General features: G+C 40.9%; 3 protein-coding genes across 6 annotated transcripts in view; 2 read left to right on the top strand and 1 right to left on the bottom strand.

Moving 5' to 3' along the window:
* The first annotated feature begins 1,880 nt into the window (after positions 1 to 1,880).
* On the top strand, positions 1,881 to 4,581 carry tmem50a (transmembrane protein 50A). The gene is made up of 7 exons (XM_020608630.1): positions 1,881 to 2,054; positions 2,598 to 2,703; positions 2,948 to 3,060; positions 3,669 to 3,736; positions 4,007 to 4,099; positions 4,328 to 4,388; positions 4,492 to 4,581. The coding sequence occupies exons 2-7, from the start codon at positions 2,602 to 2,604 to the stop codon at positions 4,535 to 4,537; spliced, it is 483 nt and encodes a 160-aa protein (XP_020464286.1). The 5' UTR covers positions 1,881 to 2,054; positions 2,598 to 2,601; the 3' UTR covers positions 4,538 to 4,581.
* Positions 4,487 to 10,800, bottom strand: rhd (Rh blood group, D antigen). 4 transcript variants are annotated; one of them, XM_020608629.1, is made up of 10 exons: positions 10,487 to 10,800; positions 7,373 to 7,559; positions 7,005 to 7,155; positions 6,789 to 6,936; positions 6,502 to 6,671; positions 6,203 to 6,340; positions 5,995 to 6,122; positions 5,840 to 5,919; positions 5,586 to 5,659; positions 4,487 to 5,428 (listed from the first exon to the last, which is right to left on the bottom strand). In XM_020608629.1, exons 2-10 carry the CDS (start codon positions 7,552 to 7,554, stop codon positions 5,402 to 5,404), a joined length of 1,098 nt encoding a protein of 365 aa, XP_020464285.1. In that variant the 5' UTR covers positions 7,555 to 7,559; positions 10,487 to 10,800; the 3' UTR covers positions 4,487 to 5,401. The 4 variants fall into 4 exon arrangements, with proteins under 4 accessions (XP_020464285.1, XP_020464284.1, XP_020464282.1 ...); XM_020608628.1 differs by lacking the exon at positions 10,487 to 10,800 and adding an exon at positions 10,113 to 10,316; XM_020608626.1 differs by lacking the exon at positions 10,487 to 10,800 and adding an exon at positions 7,913 to 8,104.
* The window catches only part of maco1b (macoilin 1b), a 15,938-nt gene continuing 6,568 nt past the window's right edge, over positions 9,017 to 18,386 (top strand). The window contains 6 exon segments of the mRNA XM_020608631.1: positions 9,017 to 9,464; positions 10,819 to 10,960; positions 13,796 to 13,922; positions 14,988 to 15,111; positions 16,250 to 16,428; positions 17,278 to 17,879. Of these exon segments, the coding sequence (XP_020464287.1) occupies positions 9,385 to 9,464; positions 10,819 to 10,960; positions 13,796 to 13,922; positions 14,988 to 15,111; positions 16,250 to 16,428; positions 17,278 to 17,879 (1,254 nt within the window). The 5' untranslated portion in view covers positions 9,017 to 9,384.

The raw sequence follows: 18,386 nt of genomic DNA, 5'->3' as shown, positions 1-18,386 counted from the left end.
AAAAAACCTAAAGTTTAGATGTCTGCAAAACTACCCAGTTTTAAATGCAGAGATGCATACCATATACCATTTTTATAATACATTTTTTAATAGATGTAAATACAATCAAATTTAAATACACATTACATTGGCAAAATTAAAAACCACATGCTTCCATCTCTGTAACGTTGTGGTTTTGGTTAACCAGGAAAGTAAGATGGGACAGTTATGAAAGATCTGCTAAAATCTGGTGATATAACATGCATTGTTTTGGTGCTTTGTGACAAAAGGTCAAGTTCACCAAATCTGCTTGGCAACAGGCTCCAGTCCTCACACGTGTAGAAGAAAAAGATTTTTTTATTTCGAGTTTTCTGAATTCTGAAGTAACATTTTGATTCTCTATTGCCACCTCATGATAGATTTGTGTTTTGCACCATTGTAGTTATAGTAGAAGTGGTGACCCTCACAAAGAAGTCAGCAGGTGGGCCACACAAAAGCATAAAGACGTGTGTGTGTGTGTGTGTGTGTGTGCATGTGCTTCCGACGCAGCGGAGAGATGTGTGTATGCAGTCAGTGACAGAGCCCCTCTGTCACACAAGCTAAACACGTTTATACTTATAACACTTGACTTTCACAATCCAGCGATTGCTGATGCAGCTGTGCGCCGCTTGAAGTCAGTGTGCTGCCTTAATCCGAAACGCACCCCATGGCGACGTACCATCAACACCGGCACAGCCAGAACCTGATGCGGTTCCACAGGTACACCATTAATCACATTTGTATTTATATAAGGAAAGGAAAGTCACTTTCGGCTTTTCTCTTCTAGGGGTCGCCGCAGCGAATCATCACACTGACGACTGGCATGTTGACATTTGGCACATGTTTTACGCCGGATGCCATTTGTGTTTATATAGTTATTTGTATTTAATTGTATGCTTTATAAATGTCCTGTAATGTTTTATTTTCAGGCATTGACCTGTGGAAGCTTCTCAACAAAGATGCAGAAGATGCCAGAAAATCTCAGAACGCTACTGCAGATTTCATTGTGGAGGTTCAGTGATATCTGTCTTCTCCTCTGGTCAGATCACAGGACCCCTTAGGTTACTGGTCGACGCACACATCCCTGTACCCACACCTGTTCAACCTGGCCAAACAGTTCCTGGCGACACCAGCATCTTCTGTGCCATGTGAAAGGGTCTTCTCCAAAGCTGGGGAAGTTGTCTCAAAAACCATCCACTTTGGAGACTCTATTATTTTTGAATAAAAATGCCTGAGTCACACACGCACACCCAGTGTACACCAAGCACAATCAGAACACATATTATATTATACTGTCAGAACATTAATTACATCCACAGCCTCATTGAACCCTGTAAATATTTGCTCTGTCCCGTGTGTAATTTGGGATGAATGATTATAAATCTATTTCATATTCTTAGGAATTCTTGGGGAAGGAGGATTATTTAGGTATTCAACTTTATATTTCAGATACTTTGTAAGGTAAGGAAGAAAAACAGACACGTAAAACGAAGTTAGATTTCATCTTTATTTACTCAGTGCACACGCAAGTTGCATCAGCGTCACCTTTGCAAGGCTGTACAACAACCACTGCACCGGCAGATGTTACCCACATGCTCAATGAATGAAGCTTCGAGTAGTGAACCAATTTTCGATACAAGGCTCCAAAGGGGTTCAAAGCTTCATGGGGTCTGGTATGGCCATCGCTAGTTGGAAGCTATTAAATCGAAGAAATTGTTCATGTCAATGTCGTTTTACGTTTCCCCAAGACACATTTCCATGCGCTCAGTTTTACGTCCCATCTACTGGGGGTAGTCCAGTGGGCAGTGTTGTGTCGGATGTGCTGTGCTGTTGGTGCGCGTGAATAAAAGAGAAAAGCACAAGCTCTGGTCTCCCGATCCTTCCTTTACCCAGCCGACATTAAAAACCATTTTTTTTCCGACAACTCATGAAGGCACCATTAGGGCTGAACTGCGCATGTGCACGACCAAGACCAAGCTCTGTCGGAAGGAAAGTCAGGTTTATCCAAGAGATTCATATAATAACGAAAATTGAAGGTAACTGCTTTCAGATTGACATTGTAATCACATAATGCTGTTGGGTCGTGTGCGTATGCTTGGTACAACCGTTGTCGTTTCACCTAACAGTATTGTTTTCACCTACTTCGTGGCAAGAAGAAACGTTTGCTAAGAAATGTTTGGCTAGTGCCAAAGCGATGAACAAAAGAACCCGATGACACAGCCGTGGTTTATCTTCTGTGTGAATATAGTCTCATTTGTACAACCTTTACATTTGATACGTCGACATTGTTGCAGATTAAATGTACTAATTTAGTATATCAATCTGAAATTACAGGATTGTTGGTGCTTGTATATGCGCTAAGGGGCTGAGCATTATCCGTACTGTAGGCTACAGCGATTGCGCACAAAAGTATTCATTGTTTGTCAGATTCCAAATATCACTTTGGGGGGAAGATGTACACTAACACATTCAGGACATATACACCAACATTTGCATTGTCGAGCTGACTTAATATTTCTGTAACGTTTTTGATGTTGTTTTCAATTATACGCATTGTTGAGCCTAACGCCCTTTCCCAGAGCCATGTCAGGGTTTCTGGACGGAATCCGGTGCGGAGACTGCGAGTGTAACGTGGACTGGGGAGAGAGAAGAAACACCATCGCATCCATAGCTGCTGGAGTTCTGGTATTTCACATATCTCCTCAACTTAAGGACATACAAGGTGTAGCTACGTTAGAATAATGTAGGCTGCGCTGAGACTTGTGTTACTGGGCTGTAGGTGTTTATAATTATTAATGGTATGCAGAGCTGTGAATTCATGTTTGTAAAAATGAGCAGGAGGAAGACAGATTACACATTCTCATTAAAACTTCATGTCAACAAATAGTCAGTGAACCCACAAGGATGACTGTGGGTTGTGTTTTTGCAGTTTTTCACTGGTTGGTGGATCATCATCGATGCAGCAGTGATATATCCTGCAGAGGGAGAATTTCATCACGCCTATCACACATGTGGAGTCATCGCTACAGTGGCCTTTCTCATGTAAGACAGATCTTGCAGACTTTCTTTCACAAGAGATATGAGCTCCTCCAGTATGACAAAAACTCTCATAACAAGGATCATTTATTTGTTGTTTCTGAAGTTTAATGTTTAGTCATCACATGACCTACAGGCTGGGTTTTAGTCCTGATTAAAGAGTGGTCATGTGCAGAACCCCTGGAGGGTCTTGGAACTTGGATTTTAATGGTATCCTTAATCTTCCTTGGTGCCATCCACTGACTCTTTGTTGATAGCTTTGGCCCATTTCCAGTCGATTGGTTTCTACAAACAGCTATTATTAAGTGACTGAAATTTCATACCTAGGTCACATGACAACAACCTAGCCATCCCCATGACAACTGAGCAAGTTGGAGAGTCATGACATGTGGCTGAAAGCTGTAGCAACATAAAGTAATAGGACCCTGGGATTAGATTATATTTTGTTGCTGTATAATGCTATTTCCCATGTTAGATTTTTCAGTTTGGGGTTTGAGACATTTTAAGAGCTGTTGTATGGGGTTAGTTAGCACAAGCAAATGAGAGAAAGCAACTTTCTAAGTATTTTCTGAACTGTTTTTTTTTTTTTTCTCTCTCACATTTTACTCCTTTAGGATAAATGCTGTGTCAAATGGCCAAGTGAGAGGAGACAGCTACAGTGAAGGCTGCATGGGACAGACAGGTGTGTATGATAGGATATAATGAACTACTCGATATTATGAGCATATTTCCTCATACACATTTCATTTTCTCCATTTACCATTTGTAACAATCAGGCGATTGTTACATGGTCAGCTGAATATTTTTATACTGATGCAACTAGTTTCTACAGTTCATATGCCCCAATTTTGGGCTGTCTCCTTATATTACCATTAAAAAAAAAACATGAATTAAAACATACACCCACATAGAAGTGCTGTGTCAACCCACCCTTTCTTATCTGTGTTTGCAGGCGCTCGAGTGTGGCTCTTCATTGGCTTCATGCTGGCTTTTGGCTCCCTCATTGCTTCCATGTGGATCCTGTTCGGAGGATTCGTAGTGCCTCGTAAGACTTGTTTGGCTGCTTCGTGCAGTGCAACTTTCATTCAGCAATATGTTTTGGGGTGTGATGCTGAGAGACATTTTACAGTGCGGAACAACTCAGAAGCGGGCTTTAAAAATTGTGGAGGTGTAGAGAAGCCAGTATGATACATATGTTGATACGTGCATGCTACTGTGTCAAATTACAAATGTTGCCTCGGTCTGTAACCTTCAAACCTGTTGTCTTTTGCAGAGAAGCCTATTGTGTACCCTGGTATTGCCATTTTCTTCCAAAATGCATTCATTTTCTTTGGGTACGTTAATAGTCCAAAGCATTGTCATACTTCACACTTGTGCTTTTCATCACGTTTTTGTAGCAAAATGCTTCATATGCTATTTTCTTGTCTTCTGATTTAGGGGTTTGGTCTTCAAGTTTGGACGTACAGAGGATCTGTGGCAGTAATGGACTGTGTGTCTTTATGTCCACTGTTATATACTCTGCTTTCTATACTGTATGCTTTAGTGATTATTCACTAAGTATAGCAACTTTTTAGCTTTCAAATTAATATGTTTAATTTATATCTTTTGCTGTATAATGGCTAAATCATAACCAAGCACACATTTTCATAGAGTCCCTGAAAGAGTGAATATTATCAAATGTGGCACATCTTGAATGTGCCTATTTGCACTCAGACTGTATAGCCATGTTGGTATATTGTGTTTAACAAAATGTATATTTTGGGAGATTTATTTCTATAAACTGTCCACATTTATTTTGGGTATACTGGCTTGTTTGACATACTTTAAGTTGAACTGTTTATTGAGTGAAAAAGTCCCCATAAATTATGGTGGTACAAAACATTCAGAGAAATGTTTCATAATACTCTACATATACAGTACATACTTCCAGAAGGTAACTATGTGGGTCATTTGTATTTTTCCTGAAATATCATCTGGATATATTGTTGAAATTTAATGAGCTTGCACTGCTGATCTGAGGTCAACAGAGGCTTCACAGCTGTAGGGTGTCATTTCTGTACTGGAGATTGGTATTTAACTGCAACACTTATCCATTTCACGTCTGTAGCATCCAAACCATGAGGTGAGTTTCTTGCAGCATTAAACATGAACATACTGAGGAGTAAATAAGTCTTTATGCCTCTTTTTTTTTTACAGTTCATCTTTAATTTTTGTTCTAGCCTTGGAAACATAAAACATCTAACATCTAATCTGCCTTAAAGATAATTATATGAAAATATATAGATGAATTTATGCCAAAAATAGTCTGTACTTCTAGGATTAGACTTGGTCCACTTCCTCCTCCATTTTACTTTCGCACAGCAAGATGGGGAAACTGTAAAACATGAAAGTACTTTGTCCAGTGCAGCTTTATGAAGTATACTTTTTGAGGTAGAGCACTATACAAAGTGTCAAATGCATTATTCTTCAAGTATAGCCATAAACATTTGTTTTTACATTGTAAAAGGAAGAATATAATATTGATTTCCTACCTCCCAGAAAGCCTGATCATCAAAACATTTATTGTGTTGGGGTGGTCTCCAGAAATTCCACTTGAGTAGAAGGCCTTTGAACAATGACATAAAAAAGCCATTAGGAAAAACGATTGTGCAAATGGCAACCATATAAAACAGGCTTAATATACACCAGTGCTTGTCTAAAGTACTGAAGGTAAAAACAACATTGTCCACTTTTATGATTGTACAAGGTTGTTGATAATGGAAACCTTGACAGAGACTAAGCCTACCTGTAGTGATTCCCATGGACAGACTTAGAGTGATGGTGATGAGGAGAGTACAAATGTGAAATACAGCAAACCGGATTGCCCTGCAAATAAAGGACACAGGCTGACACATCTGTGTGTGTGTAGCAATGCCAATTGTATGACATTTGCATTCTCACATTGTAGGATCATCATAGTCTTTAATCTGCAGGAGGAGATGTGCTAGCCATCCCAGCAGACCAGGGAGTCCATGTGTACTCAGGATAGCACAGGTGTCATGGCAGTGAAATGCAAGTAGCATGTGGCTCTGGAAAAGAAAAGGTCATCAGAAGTCATCATGTATAAGTTATTTAATCAAGGGGTAAATGTCTATGCGGCCATCCAGACCTTGAGGTATCGGAATCCAATGGCTGATACAATTGCAGCAACAAATCCAATTGTCATAGCCTCCCATGGCTGATGAACCACTGATATGGACACCCCGACAGCAACACCTCCAGCAAAGATGCATGACTGCATATGGATCTGACAAACAAGTGAAAATATATGCCCCATTACACATCAGCTCTCAGTGGTATTACCTGTATTGATTGTTTGATTACGTTTTTTGGTGGCTCCTCTAGTGCTAAAACAGGTATAAGTCCTTTCACTCCAATCAGTGGTGCCTGTTGTGTGTCAGATCATACCAGGTTGAGTTTTCCCTTGGGACTTGAGAGCACAGACACAACCACTGCTACTACAGCACTGACAGCCAGGGCCAGGTAGGTGCTGCACACGACCCATAGCTTCCTCTCAGGACTATCATGCACAAGCACTGAAATAAAACTAGGCCAAAACATCCAGAGAAACACAGCCCCTGTAGAACAGTGAAAACAGAGAGTAAAACTTCCTTTTTTAATTGTTGTTTAATTGTTTTTTAATTGCTGTTCAATCCTACAAACCATATGTAGCAGTAACGTGAGAAACCACTCACCCAGCATGGAGAATAATCCAGATTTGCGATCAGATCTCTCTTTTTCAAATGGCTCCTCTGATCCCTTCCAACAGACGATCCAGGTGAGCATGAGTCCAAATAAAGCCCCAAAAATGTGAAGCATCATGATGCTGTTCACAAGCTGCAACTACAGTCAGGAAGCATCATCAGCATATCACAAGCACAAGTTGAAACACAGGATTACAAGTTGCTTACCTTCAGAAAACTCTGGAGGAGCCATTTATTCAAGATAAATCCTGACACCTCCAGCAGAGAGATGAGGATAAGTTGGACAGGGTTGGTCTTCCCCAGCATGGCTCCAATTGAAACAAGGGCAGAGGCTGTGCACAATTCAGCAACTACCAAGCTAAATTAAACATTAAACAGAGGCTTAAAAACAACCTACAATGACCTGATGTCCTTAATACTGTGAGCATTTAACTGATATTAATCTCTGTCTCTTTAAGTGACAGTTTACTTTGCTATATATCATATGCAGTATAATAGCAATATGTAGACAAACAGGCACAGAAGAGATTCATACCACCAGATATGTGCCAATGTGATAAAATGTAATATCCTACCTTTCCATATCTAGTCTGATCTTTCTTCTGTAATACAAGGACTCAATATTATTGAGTATGATTGCCCATTGGGTGGCTATGGCAGCCACAAGGAGGTTGAAGCCAGAGCCACTGAAACCATACCGCACTGGAAAAGTGCATAAGAAGCCAAAACCTAGAATCACCATCACATTCACATCCATGAACTCTGCAAGAGAGAAGTAGTAGGCCTTAATAATTGTCAGATAGCTGAACCCTAGTACAAACCTAAGCACTACAGTCACTTCTGCTGTAGTTAGCCTGGTATCCCAGGGTCCAAGGTCAACCCGGGTCATCTGTTCCTATAAAGCCAGTAACTGTGTGAGCTTATCAGTGCCTGACAGCATGCAGCCCCTCCTCATACGTCTGAATTCCAGTATCTCACTTTAATTTGTTTTTTGAAGAAACTAAATGGAATACCTAAAAATGTACTTTTCATTAATGAGTTATCCAAATGAAACATAAAATTTCTTTCATCCTCCACTAGCTCAAGCCCCCTCTCCTTCCAGAGTCACAACTCACCTGTGAAAAAGTTGCTGAGGGTATTGCCATCTACTTTGTCTTTGATCTCAAAGTTAAACGCATATATGACAATGAACCCTGTCTGCAGGAAAAGCAGCAAAGGTGCCAGACAGGAGCGCAGACTTGGTGCGTATTTCGGAGCCATCGGAGATTTCCACTGCGCACTTATCCTCCAACTGCCACATGCATAGCCCTGGCACTTAGAAAAAGGGTGCAACCCCAAGCACAGCATTTCGTTTTTATCAGCTGCTGGGCAAGCATGATGAAATCCTCTATCTCAACTTGTCCGGTATAATTGAAGGTTGGTGTTAATGCTCAGTAAAACTTCAACCAACAATACTAATCATCTCTTTAATACAAAAAATATTTTTTATTATGAAAAATATATAATAATATTTGCATAAATTGCATATTTGAGTCAGGTTCTATAGCTAAGCTACTTCTCTATATGATTTTGTATTACTTGTTTCCTAAAGGAGGTGCTAACCAAAATATAGGTCTACCATTAGGCTATTTTAAGTTATTTATTAAAACAAGTCCTTTCAATTAAATTAATGTAATAAAATACATCAACAGATTGCACAACATTCATTTCTTCTTCTTCTTAATAATAATAATAATAATAGTTGTTGTTACTTTTTTCAATTTTATTAATGTCTCTCCACTTTATTTTTGTACTTTGTCTTCTTTAAAAAAAATTAATTGTGCCACTTTGTTATAATCCTACAGACAATGATATGAACAAAAAGCCACTGTTATTATTAATTATTATAAGCAATAATAACCGTAACCGTTTTTAGTCAGCACACGTTCATACACAATGCACACATTTTAACCTGGTAACAACACAGTTGGCACACAAACCCCTGGGACAAGTCTGTCAATGAAGCACACACAAAGGACATGATATAAATAACCCCTGTGTGTTGGAATGGAGGTTTTGTATGTGGCACAAAGGGAATTTTGTCCCAAAGACAGCGTATTTTCTGTTCATAATAACCCAAAGACAGAAAGCTCTATGATGAAGCCCGCCTCTGCGACCAGTTGATTGGTCAATTATCGATGCCCGATTTGTCCACAAAACATCTGATTGGCTTAACGCCGAGACACTTGACACGCAGTGGCCCTCGCCTCCTGGTTTTCCCATGTTGTTCACGGTGCAACATAAATGGCTCATTTTTAGATCCGTCAAAGAGAGAGGCCTCGGCGGATGGATCGATTGGATGTACCAGCCGTCTGACAAATAGACGTACATAAAATACAACGCGGTTTGAGTTTTTTGAGCTTGCGCTAACAGCAAAAGAGGAGGTTCAGAATAGAGTCCTTTATTTATTTCTTTGTTTCCAGTGAGGAAAAATAATAACAGCGATATATATATCACAGGCACTTCATTTATTATCTTTGTCTGTATACACAAGAAAACTGGATAAGATTACAGTGGTTAATCAAAGGCCCAAGCCAAGTGGAGGAGGATGAAGCGGCGCAATGCGGACTGCAGCAAACTCCGACGGCCGTTAAAACGGAACCGAATCACCGAGGGTATATACGGCAGGTAACTTATATGGAGTCTGATGAAGGGGTCCTCCTCACGACACTAATGGGGGGCACTGAATGAAAGATGCTCGCTGCTTGATAACTGCAGAACGTGAAACTTCCGAACATTGTCAGTGATGTCTATGAACAAGCTAGCCAATTAATCTCGCTAGCTGCTAGTGATAGCGTAGTATATGCTAGCGATATGTTGTATATTAGCAGATAACGTTAGCTGCTAAGCTAACTAGCGCTAGGCCTCAACGCAATCTGTTTTCAACAGTGTCACAAGATCCCTTTCATAGCGACGTTACTGTTTGAAATAGGCTGTAGTGGATTTGTAGATACTAGTTCAACAACCCTGAGTATCTCCCGTGTGGCCACGTTAGTTGTCATCTGCTAGCCGTGTCAAAATTAGCCGTTTCCATGTTGGCTAATGTAATATAACGTTAGAGTAGCTAGCACCACAGAAGCTTTCTGTGCTTACTGACAGCTTCATCACACGCACCATACTGATCAAATACTAGAGAAAGCAGTGCTAATAACAGTTAACATGAGTTTATAAGACTAACGTTACACTCGGTTAAGTTTGTCAGACTTTTGAAGAGCTTGAGCTGCACTATACAGTTTGAGCAACTCAAAAGTTGCTTGTTATCCTTCCCAGCCACACCTGACAGGTCCTGCTTCTGTTTGGCTTCCCTGTACGTCTGATATACCAAACGGTAAAGGCCACTGGTTGCACACATAACATGTAGACCTAGAGATGTGGGGCAGCACTTGAATTATTGAACAGGTGCCGCTCATCACAAAAAGTCATGCTTTGAAATCAAAGAACACCCCATGCTGTCCCACTGTTTGGGGCTCGGTGTTATAACAAGAGAAATGTCAAGTGAAATCAAATGTATCTTATTAAATTGACATGAATTGTGACACGAGTAAAAGAACAGCAATATACTGCAACAATATAAAGAATAAAAGAAATGAATAAACCGTAGCTGGCACTATATATCCTTGTGTTCAAAGCAGCATCACATAAGAACATACCAAAGTGCCGCTTGCACCTCTTCCTGACTGTCTCCAGAGGTATTTTAAATTTCTGTGTCCTTGTGCTTTACTGTATGCACAGCCAGTTTCATTTTATAACATAAGGCCCTTAGACTAAGTGCAGTGCACACAGGTATCTAATCTGTCAAGCAGCAGCTCCAGACATATTTCTTACACACGCTCAGTATCGAGCTGAGATGATGGACTCACTACTGAGGCTAAAGAGAAGTACCATTCTTGTTAACTCAAATCACATTGCCAATGCAGAGAAACAATCTTCAAGGTTGTAGTGTAATACGTTTTGTGTCAATCACTTTTTCTTTTCACTTTAGTACCTTTCTGTACCTGAAATTCTTGGTGGTGTGGGCCCTGGTGCTACTGGCGGACTTTGTGCTGGAGTTCAGGTTCGAGTATCTTTGGCCCTTCTGGCTCTTCATCCGGAGTGTGTACGACTCCTTTAGATACCAAGGGCTGGTGAGTGATTAAGGTCCTGATATTTTTTTATGCTTGCATAAAGGTGAAGACAGCACCAGGTCTTAGGCTGAAATTATTCTTCTTTGAAGAAACACCTATCGTACTGGGGAACCTATGCAGAGAAGGGTGTTAATGGGTAACTCTAGACAATGAACACCCCTCTCAAATCTCCATTCCGTGTTTTTTTTTTTTTTTTTTTTTTTTTTTTTTTTTTTTTTTTCTTTTAAATGTATTTCTGTGTGAAACAAGGTGATTGGTGGATTCATCCTTAATCAGGAGACTGACACTGGCAGCTTGAAACTGAGATGCCAACAGAAGTACATGTACTACGTAAAAGTAACTGCCCTGTATCTGAGCAACCCTCCATAATTATTTGTGTGTAGCCCGGAGAAGCATGATTCCATCTTTAAACAGGGCCATCTTGTCAACTTTTCATTTTTCTCTGTTCAACAGTTGGCATTTAAATGTGAGTATGAAACCTCATGAATTAGAAACTTGATAAACATTACAGGGATGTGCTATAATTTGGATGTTATGCTCTCGTCCTGACCTTCCTATAATAGTCCTGAAAACCACCCAAGGCCATCCGTCATTTTGACAGATTAGAACACTGAGGGCGATCTACGCCAGCTTAAGGTTGGGCTACTAAAAAGCCCAGATAATTGCTTTGGCATTGATAAATAAGGTGAAAAAAGAGGAACTGATGCGGTGGATGAAGGACAAGTGAGACCTACTCAATGCACCTCGCTATCTGGGAGCTGACAGTCCATTGAAGAACCATAGAATGGAGGCAATGGAGTGTGTCTGTGTCCACTACGTGTCACAGAGGGGTGCATCTCTGGTGCAGAAGGAGTGCATGCTGTGGATTTCTCCCAGTGAAGTGAGTGATTCAGGATCAAAAATTCCCACGTTCAGAGCAATTTCTAATTACTTCCAGAGAGAAATGCTCTCGGACTTCAAAACTTTGGCTGAAGTGGAGCTGGCAAGTCCAGTCTCCGGTGTAGCAGCAGAGCTCAGCTTCAGCTTTCAGAATTATAAGTGCCATGAGAATCCTACTGACAGTCGCTTCCAATGCAGGCTAAGCTACAGCAGGTCGGCTGAGAATCAGAATCTGCTTTATTAGCCAGGTGTGTTGAACACACGAGGAATTTGACTCTGGTACATCGGCTCTCAATGTGTATGTACATATCCCCATGCAAGGGGCAACGTAAGGCTGTGTAATATAAGAAAATAAGCAGTATTAACAAGCAACAAACAGTGCAAACAATGCAAAATAAGCAGTATAAACAGGCAGTAAACAATGCAGACAGACAAAGGAATGCTCATTGAAATGAGATAAATAGGAATAAAAATAGAGACCTCTATGACACAGTATAATCTGTATGAGGTATATTTACAGGTATTGCACTCAGGGTTATCATCCAATCATACTGTCGTGGGTTAAGTGTTCATCAGAGTGACAGCCTGGGGGAAGAAACTGTCCCTGTGCCTGGTTGTCTTGGTGCACTGTGACCTGTAACGCCGTCCAGAGGGGAGGAGTTCAAACAGATTGTGTCCGGGGTGTGAGAGGTCTGCAGTGAACCTCTCCGCCCTCCTTTTGACCCGTGCAGTGTACAGGTCCTCCATGGAGGGCAGGCTCGCACCAATGACCTTTTCTGCAGTCCTAACTGTCCGCTGGAGTCTGTACTTGTCCTGTTTGGTTGCTGAGCCAAACCAGACAGTGATGGAGGTGCAGAGAACAGACTCGATGATTCCTCTGTAGAACTTTATCAGCAGCTCCTGGGCCAGGTTGAACTTCCTGAGCTGGCGCAGGAAGTACATCCTCTGCTGTGCCGTTTCAGTTCAGTTTAGTTTAGTTAGCCTACCTTCTTGTAAATGGGTTGTTCATATTTTAATGGTAATTGTTTGATTATGTAAAATCACATTGTTCATATTTGCTTGTTAATGTGCAATGGCCACAGTACTTTCAGTGGCCTTTACTGCCGAAAAAAGTCATCTGCTTCATGTGATGACACGAAAAGTGGATGCACATAAACTTGTTCTGTATATTCATTATTAAAAAGATGAAATGAAAGTGAATGGAAAAATAAATGCTATTGTCTTATTTAAAAAATGAAAATTAAATTGACAGGTAATAATTAATATTGATGGAATTTTTATGACCCTGTCTGTCAGATTGATGGACAGTGAGAAAGTCTAGCATGACCTCTGGGCAGCACATTTCAGATTCTCATTGTAGCACTATCCTAAACCAGTCTGTGTATTAATCCAGTTTGCCTTCAGTTCAGTACACTCTGAAACACCAGGGTGTTCTTTATTTGCTGCCTCTCATGCTGAGAACTACATGTGCACACTATAGATCTGACCAGGCTTACAGATCGTCAGTCTGCCGACCTACATCTAAATATTTTATGCTAATGCTAATCTATTATAGTTATATTTGGCCTTGTGTTAATTATTGATGCTCATACAAATTGTTGCTCATACAAAATGTGTTAGGTATGTGTTTGTTTATGCCTGTGTCTCACAGACAGAACAAAACATTTATATACCCATTCATATAATCATCCATAGTGCAGTTTGTCATTAATTAAATATAGAGATTACTCCGTGTCCAGGACCCACTCTTCTGTGTATTGGCATCTAAAAGCTGAAGGTGATTGTTTGCCTGGAAAACTATTTCCTTTTATAAGGGAATAGTTTAAATCTGAATACTTGATGAGCTTCTCACTTTTCAGAGTGGAGCATGAAATACTAATAGAAACACACACTGTTCGTCTCTCACTTGTGCATATGTTGCTGGTGTATGATATCCATCTCTCCTCTCCCCAACAGGCCTTCTCAGTATTTTTTGTGTGTGTGGCATTTACCTCCGACATCATTTGCCTCCTCTTCATCCCAGTGCAATGGCTGTTCTTCGCTGCCAGTACCTATGTGTGGGTGCAGTATGTTTGGCACACAGGTATGGCCCTCCTCTGTTTAGGCAGCTTGATATTCGTCAGTTAAAAAAAAAAACTGCATGTGATAAATGGGCAGTTAACTGATGTTTTGCAAAAGGTTCATACTGTAAACCAGGGACAAAATAAACCTTGTGGTTACAGTTGTTCTGTTTCACAAACAAATTAAGGAAGAAAGGTAGAAGATTTTTGTATATTTACATAACGGACTATTAAGATAAACCTTCCTTTGAAGTCACATACCATGCTCATTCTAAGAAGTTCCTCTTAGTGCTTCAGGGAGAAGCAGGAGTGCACACTGTGTGTGCAATATCCCTATACATTGTATTGTTGTATATAAAATTAATTCGTTAGCATCTTCACATGGTGTGTGTAAGTCAACATTAGTCAAAACTTGAACACTTGATTTTGTGATATCCCCCTGGGTTGTCCAAAGGCCAGGTGTCAGATTGAAGTCCCAGTGGCAGCTAGGGGAAGGACAAACACAGAGTGGTCCCCAGGTCTAGGGCCTGCAGGTTTAGTCAGTAGCGATGTTAACTATGGGACATCACAAACGTTTCTTTCCACTGGGTGTATTACAACCAAGCAGACATCCCATTTTATCTGCTAGTTTTCAGTCTTGACACTGGCTAGAGTGGTATGTTGGGCAGTTTGACCTCTGCCAATTAATATGAACCATATTTGATAACCACAGCCTTTGTCCCATGCAAGGTCAGAAGCACAAGCAGGCCTGTGGGGGATGCATAAGGATAGAGTCATTAATGAGCCTGCCAAAGTCATTATTAAATAATAAATTTGGACCAGGACTGCACACACAGATGACACATCATCCACTGTACAGTAGGCCTAAGTCAACAATGGTGAGGTTTAGTGTAATTACTAAAATAAATACTCACCTCTGTGTCCTACTTTGCTGAGAAACACATTTTAATACAATTCTTCCTGTCAAATATAAGCTTAGATGCACCTAAGAATGTTTCCTGAATAAAGCATACAGTTATGATTTGTAGCATATGATATAAAAAAACTACACAAATAATAAAGTATTCTGTGCCAATATTTTTTTCCAGAAAGGGGGGTCTGTCTGCCCACCGTGTCTCTATGGATACTCTTTGTGTACATAGAGGCAGCCATCAGATTCAAAGACCTGAAGAACTTTCACGTGGATTTGTGTCGCCCTTTTGCTGCGCACTGGTGAGCCACTGCTATGTATTAACAAGGGGCACTGAAACAGGCATGTCTGCATTTGGTGTTGACTGCAAATGTGTGTTGCTAAGTGTGAAGAACAGACAGTTACATTAACTCATCTAAATTTTCACACAATCACATTCAGTGCTACACACTGTTTATTCAGTGATGTCCCATGTTTATGTTGTCGACCATATGCCCTTTCTTTTCTTCATTTTCACGATAAGTCAGTTTAAGCCTTGATTTTCTTGGAAATTTTAAAGAATAAATGAAATTATGCTGTTAGCCCTGAGTTTCAAAGGTGTGAAAAAATGCAGCCCGCTTCCATTTATTTCTATGGGGGATTACGTTCACCGCAGCCAGCAGCAGCACCGCAGGGTTCAACTTTAACCACACCAGATGGTGACATCATGCGGCAAAGGCGCTGCGCTGAGCAATCATGTACAGGGGACGATTGGAATGTGGATGCTCACGGGAGGACTCTTGTTTTCCTTGTTAGCATGAACATTCACTGCTATTCACTCTCGAATTTGGGCCAGTTAACACGCCATAGCGATGCCATGTGTTTTTGTTAGTACAGGATGTTAAATGGTGGTTTTGTTTGTTTGTTTGATTGTTTTTAACCTATCAATGCCGACACACCGGTGGTAGAATTGGTGCTAAGGTAGAGTCGGGTTTTTTAGCTGACCAAAACACAATGGAAACTCATGGGCTGGAAATGTGAATGAAACCACTCATGTCAACTTGTCACAATGTGGTCACATCATACAAGCCTGCAAGACACCCCCTGCAAACCCTCAACCCCAACCAATGTAGCCCCTTGCATAAAAACACAGCAGGGAGTTGCGTTTTACTGGACTCAGTCTGAGCCATTAGCATTTGAAAAAAGTATGCACATTCTTAAAAAACCCTCAAAAAGGATTGAAGTGCCATCGGTATAGTCTAAAGTCATATACTGCTTAGTGCTAAGAGAGATTTGGATTTGGTTGTGCTACCCTGTATTGTGCTGTGAAGAGAGGCTATTTATGTGGTGTAATGAAAAATGATAAAATGTTGAAAATAAGTGCTTTTTTGCATTATTGTGATTTTGATCTTTGACCAAAGAGTAAACTTATGAATGCGCTTCTTGCCTCCCTCTCTGTAGCATCGGCTACCCAGTGGTCACACTGGGCTTCGGCTTCAAGAGCTACGTAAGCTATAAAATGCGTCTCCGGAAGCAGAAAGAAGTGCAGAAGGAGAATGAGTTTTACATGCAGCTCCTGCAGCAGGCACTGCCTCCAGAGCAACAGATGCTTCAGAGGCAAGAGCGAGAAGCAGAAGAAGGTAAGACTGAAGCACACATATACCAGATAGTCCTGAAAATAGACAACAATAATGCCTGTGGTGATACAGAAGTAAAGTTCTGTGTGACCCTTTCCCAGTGATAACAGGTGGTGCGCTTCTTTTATTTTTGTACAACTGCTTGTTAATTACAGACAACTGTGTGAAGTTGGTTAAGTTCATCATCATCCATAGGTTTATTTAGATTAGGTTTAGCTTTGGTCTTGGAAGACAGCTCACAAGGGATTTTGCTCCTGTTTATGTAATTCAATGGATGGTGATAACATGGACTGTAAACATGAAACTGTCTTTTTAATCACAATCAGACTTTTAACGAGTTCTTAAAGGGCTGTCATTACTCTGTTCTGTTAAAACATGCCAATATTACTCCAGCTTACATTTGCTGCAGGTGCAGCATTTTCCTGCCTATCCAAGCTCTGCGGTTGCAGGTGTACCTGCACCACAGTTTAAATAAATACACCATGTACCTTATGATAAAAAGGCTGTGGTTATTGGGTGTGATTAAGTAAAGCTTTGATTGGAGCCATAGTTTTCCTGCAGAGCAAGAGGTTAGTGGAAAACTGTCAACTGTTGCCAGCAAAGGAATATGACTGCACTAAACTGTCTCTGCATGCAGTCCATTTCACACCAGTAACACTTAAGGGGAAAACTGATACAGGCTTAACTATTCTGAGCACTGACTGTGATTAAGTTTTGTTTCAGATGGAAGATGTGGAGAATTATTTGCTGGTCAAGTGAGGATAAAGAAGAAACCTTTTTAGATCAAGTATTGTAACAGTTGTTAGACAGATTTCACATGTATCCCGTTTACTTTGCTTATCATTCATACAGCAGCAGCAGCAGTTAAAGGAATATCTGAAGTGGACACGCTTACAGTGTCACAGAATGGCGCCCCAGCCAATAAAAAGACATCGGCACCACTGCCGGAGCTAGAGTACAGAGAAAAAGGGAAAGAAGGAAGGGGTGGTGGGGAGGCTAAAAAGCAGCACAACAGCATCCTGCCATCATCAGTGGACTCTAAACTCCAAGAGATGGAGTATATGGAGAACCATATGAACAACAAGAGACTGACCACAGAGCTGGGCAGCACAGAGAACCTGTTGCTTAAAGAGGACAACACTTCCCCCTCCTCCTCCTCCAAAAACTTCAAAAATGCGAGCAGCAATGCCATGACGCTCAACTCCTCACCCCGCGGCCATAGTGCAACCAATGGCAGCCTGCCCTCCTCCGCTCCATCTTCCTCCTCTTCCACAGGGAAGAACGAGAAGAAGCACAAGTTAGCAGTGGGGAAGGGGACGTCAGGTGGCTCCCACAGAGATCCCACAGACAACTGTATCCCCAACAACCAGCTGAGCAAGCCAGAAGCACTTGTTAGGTAAGCACACGATCAGACATGCATATTCATCTGGCTACAGGCCAATTAACAAACAAAATGCTGTGGTCATACATTATGCAATGGACTATTTACTCTGTCATTCAGTGGCACTCTGCACACTAAGCCTAATTTATAAACCATATATAAACCACACTCAGCCAAATAGTTTAAATGGTTTACAGATGCACAACTCGGCATTGAGAAACTGTTGACCATTAATTATCTGTAACATTTTCTGGTGTCATATTTTATACGTCTCAGGCCAAAAGAAGCATCACACTGTATGTGTGTGCGTGTGTGGACGTGTTTTTCCTGCTACGTGGGGACTTCTTCCTGACTCCATACCAACTCATGAGGACCCATTTCACGGTGGGGACCTAAATTGAGGTCCCCATGGGCAAGAAATTGAATTTTAGGGAGGCAACATGGTTTAGGGTTAGGATGAGGTTAGGGTTAGGTTAAGGTTAGGGTCAGGGTTAGGGTTAGGCAAGTAGTGGTTCTGGTTAAGGTTAGGGTTAGTCTACAGGAAATGCATGTAAGTCAATGTAAAGTCCCCATGGACTAC

Source organism: Monopterus albus, unplaced genomic scaffold (assembly GCF_001952655.1).
Source record: "Monopterus albus unplaced genomic scaffold, M_albus_1.0 scaffold94.1, whole genome shotgun sequence".
NCBI lineage: Eukaryota > Metazoa > Chordata > Actinopteri > Synbranchiformes > Synbranchidae > Monopterus > Monopterus albus.
Note: the sequence above shows the minus strand (reverse complement) of the source record. Positions and strands in the feature narration are given on the sequence as shown.

Coding starts and splice junctions, on each gene's coding strand:
- rhd (XM_020608626.1), bottom strand. CDS start 8,057: ATGGCTCCGAAATACGCACCAAGTCTGCGCTCCTGTCTGGCACCTTTG. Junction 6,341..6,501: donor CCAAGGGAAAACTCAACCTG/GTATGATCTGAC, acceptor CTTGTTTGTCAG/ATCCATATGCAGTCATGCAT. Junction 6,123..6,202: donor TTGGATTCCGATACCTCAAG/GTCTGGATGGCC, acceptor TTTCTTTTCCAG/AGCCACATGCTACTTGCATT.
- tmem50a (XM_020608630.1), top strand. CDS start 2,602: ATGTCAGGGTTTCTGGACGGAATCCGGTGCGGAGACTGCGAGTGTAAC. Junction 2,704..2,947: donor CCATAGCTGCTGGAGTTCTG/GTATTTCACATA, acceptor GTGTTTTTGCAG/TTTTTCACTGGTTGGTGGAT. Junction 4,100..4,327: donor CGGAGGATTCGTAGTGCCTC/GTAAGACTTGTT, acceptor TGTCTTTTGCAG/AGAAGCCTATTGTGTACCCT.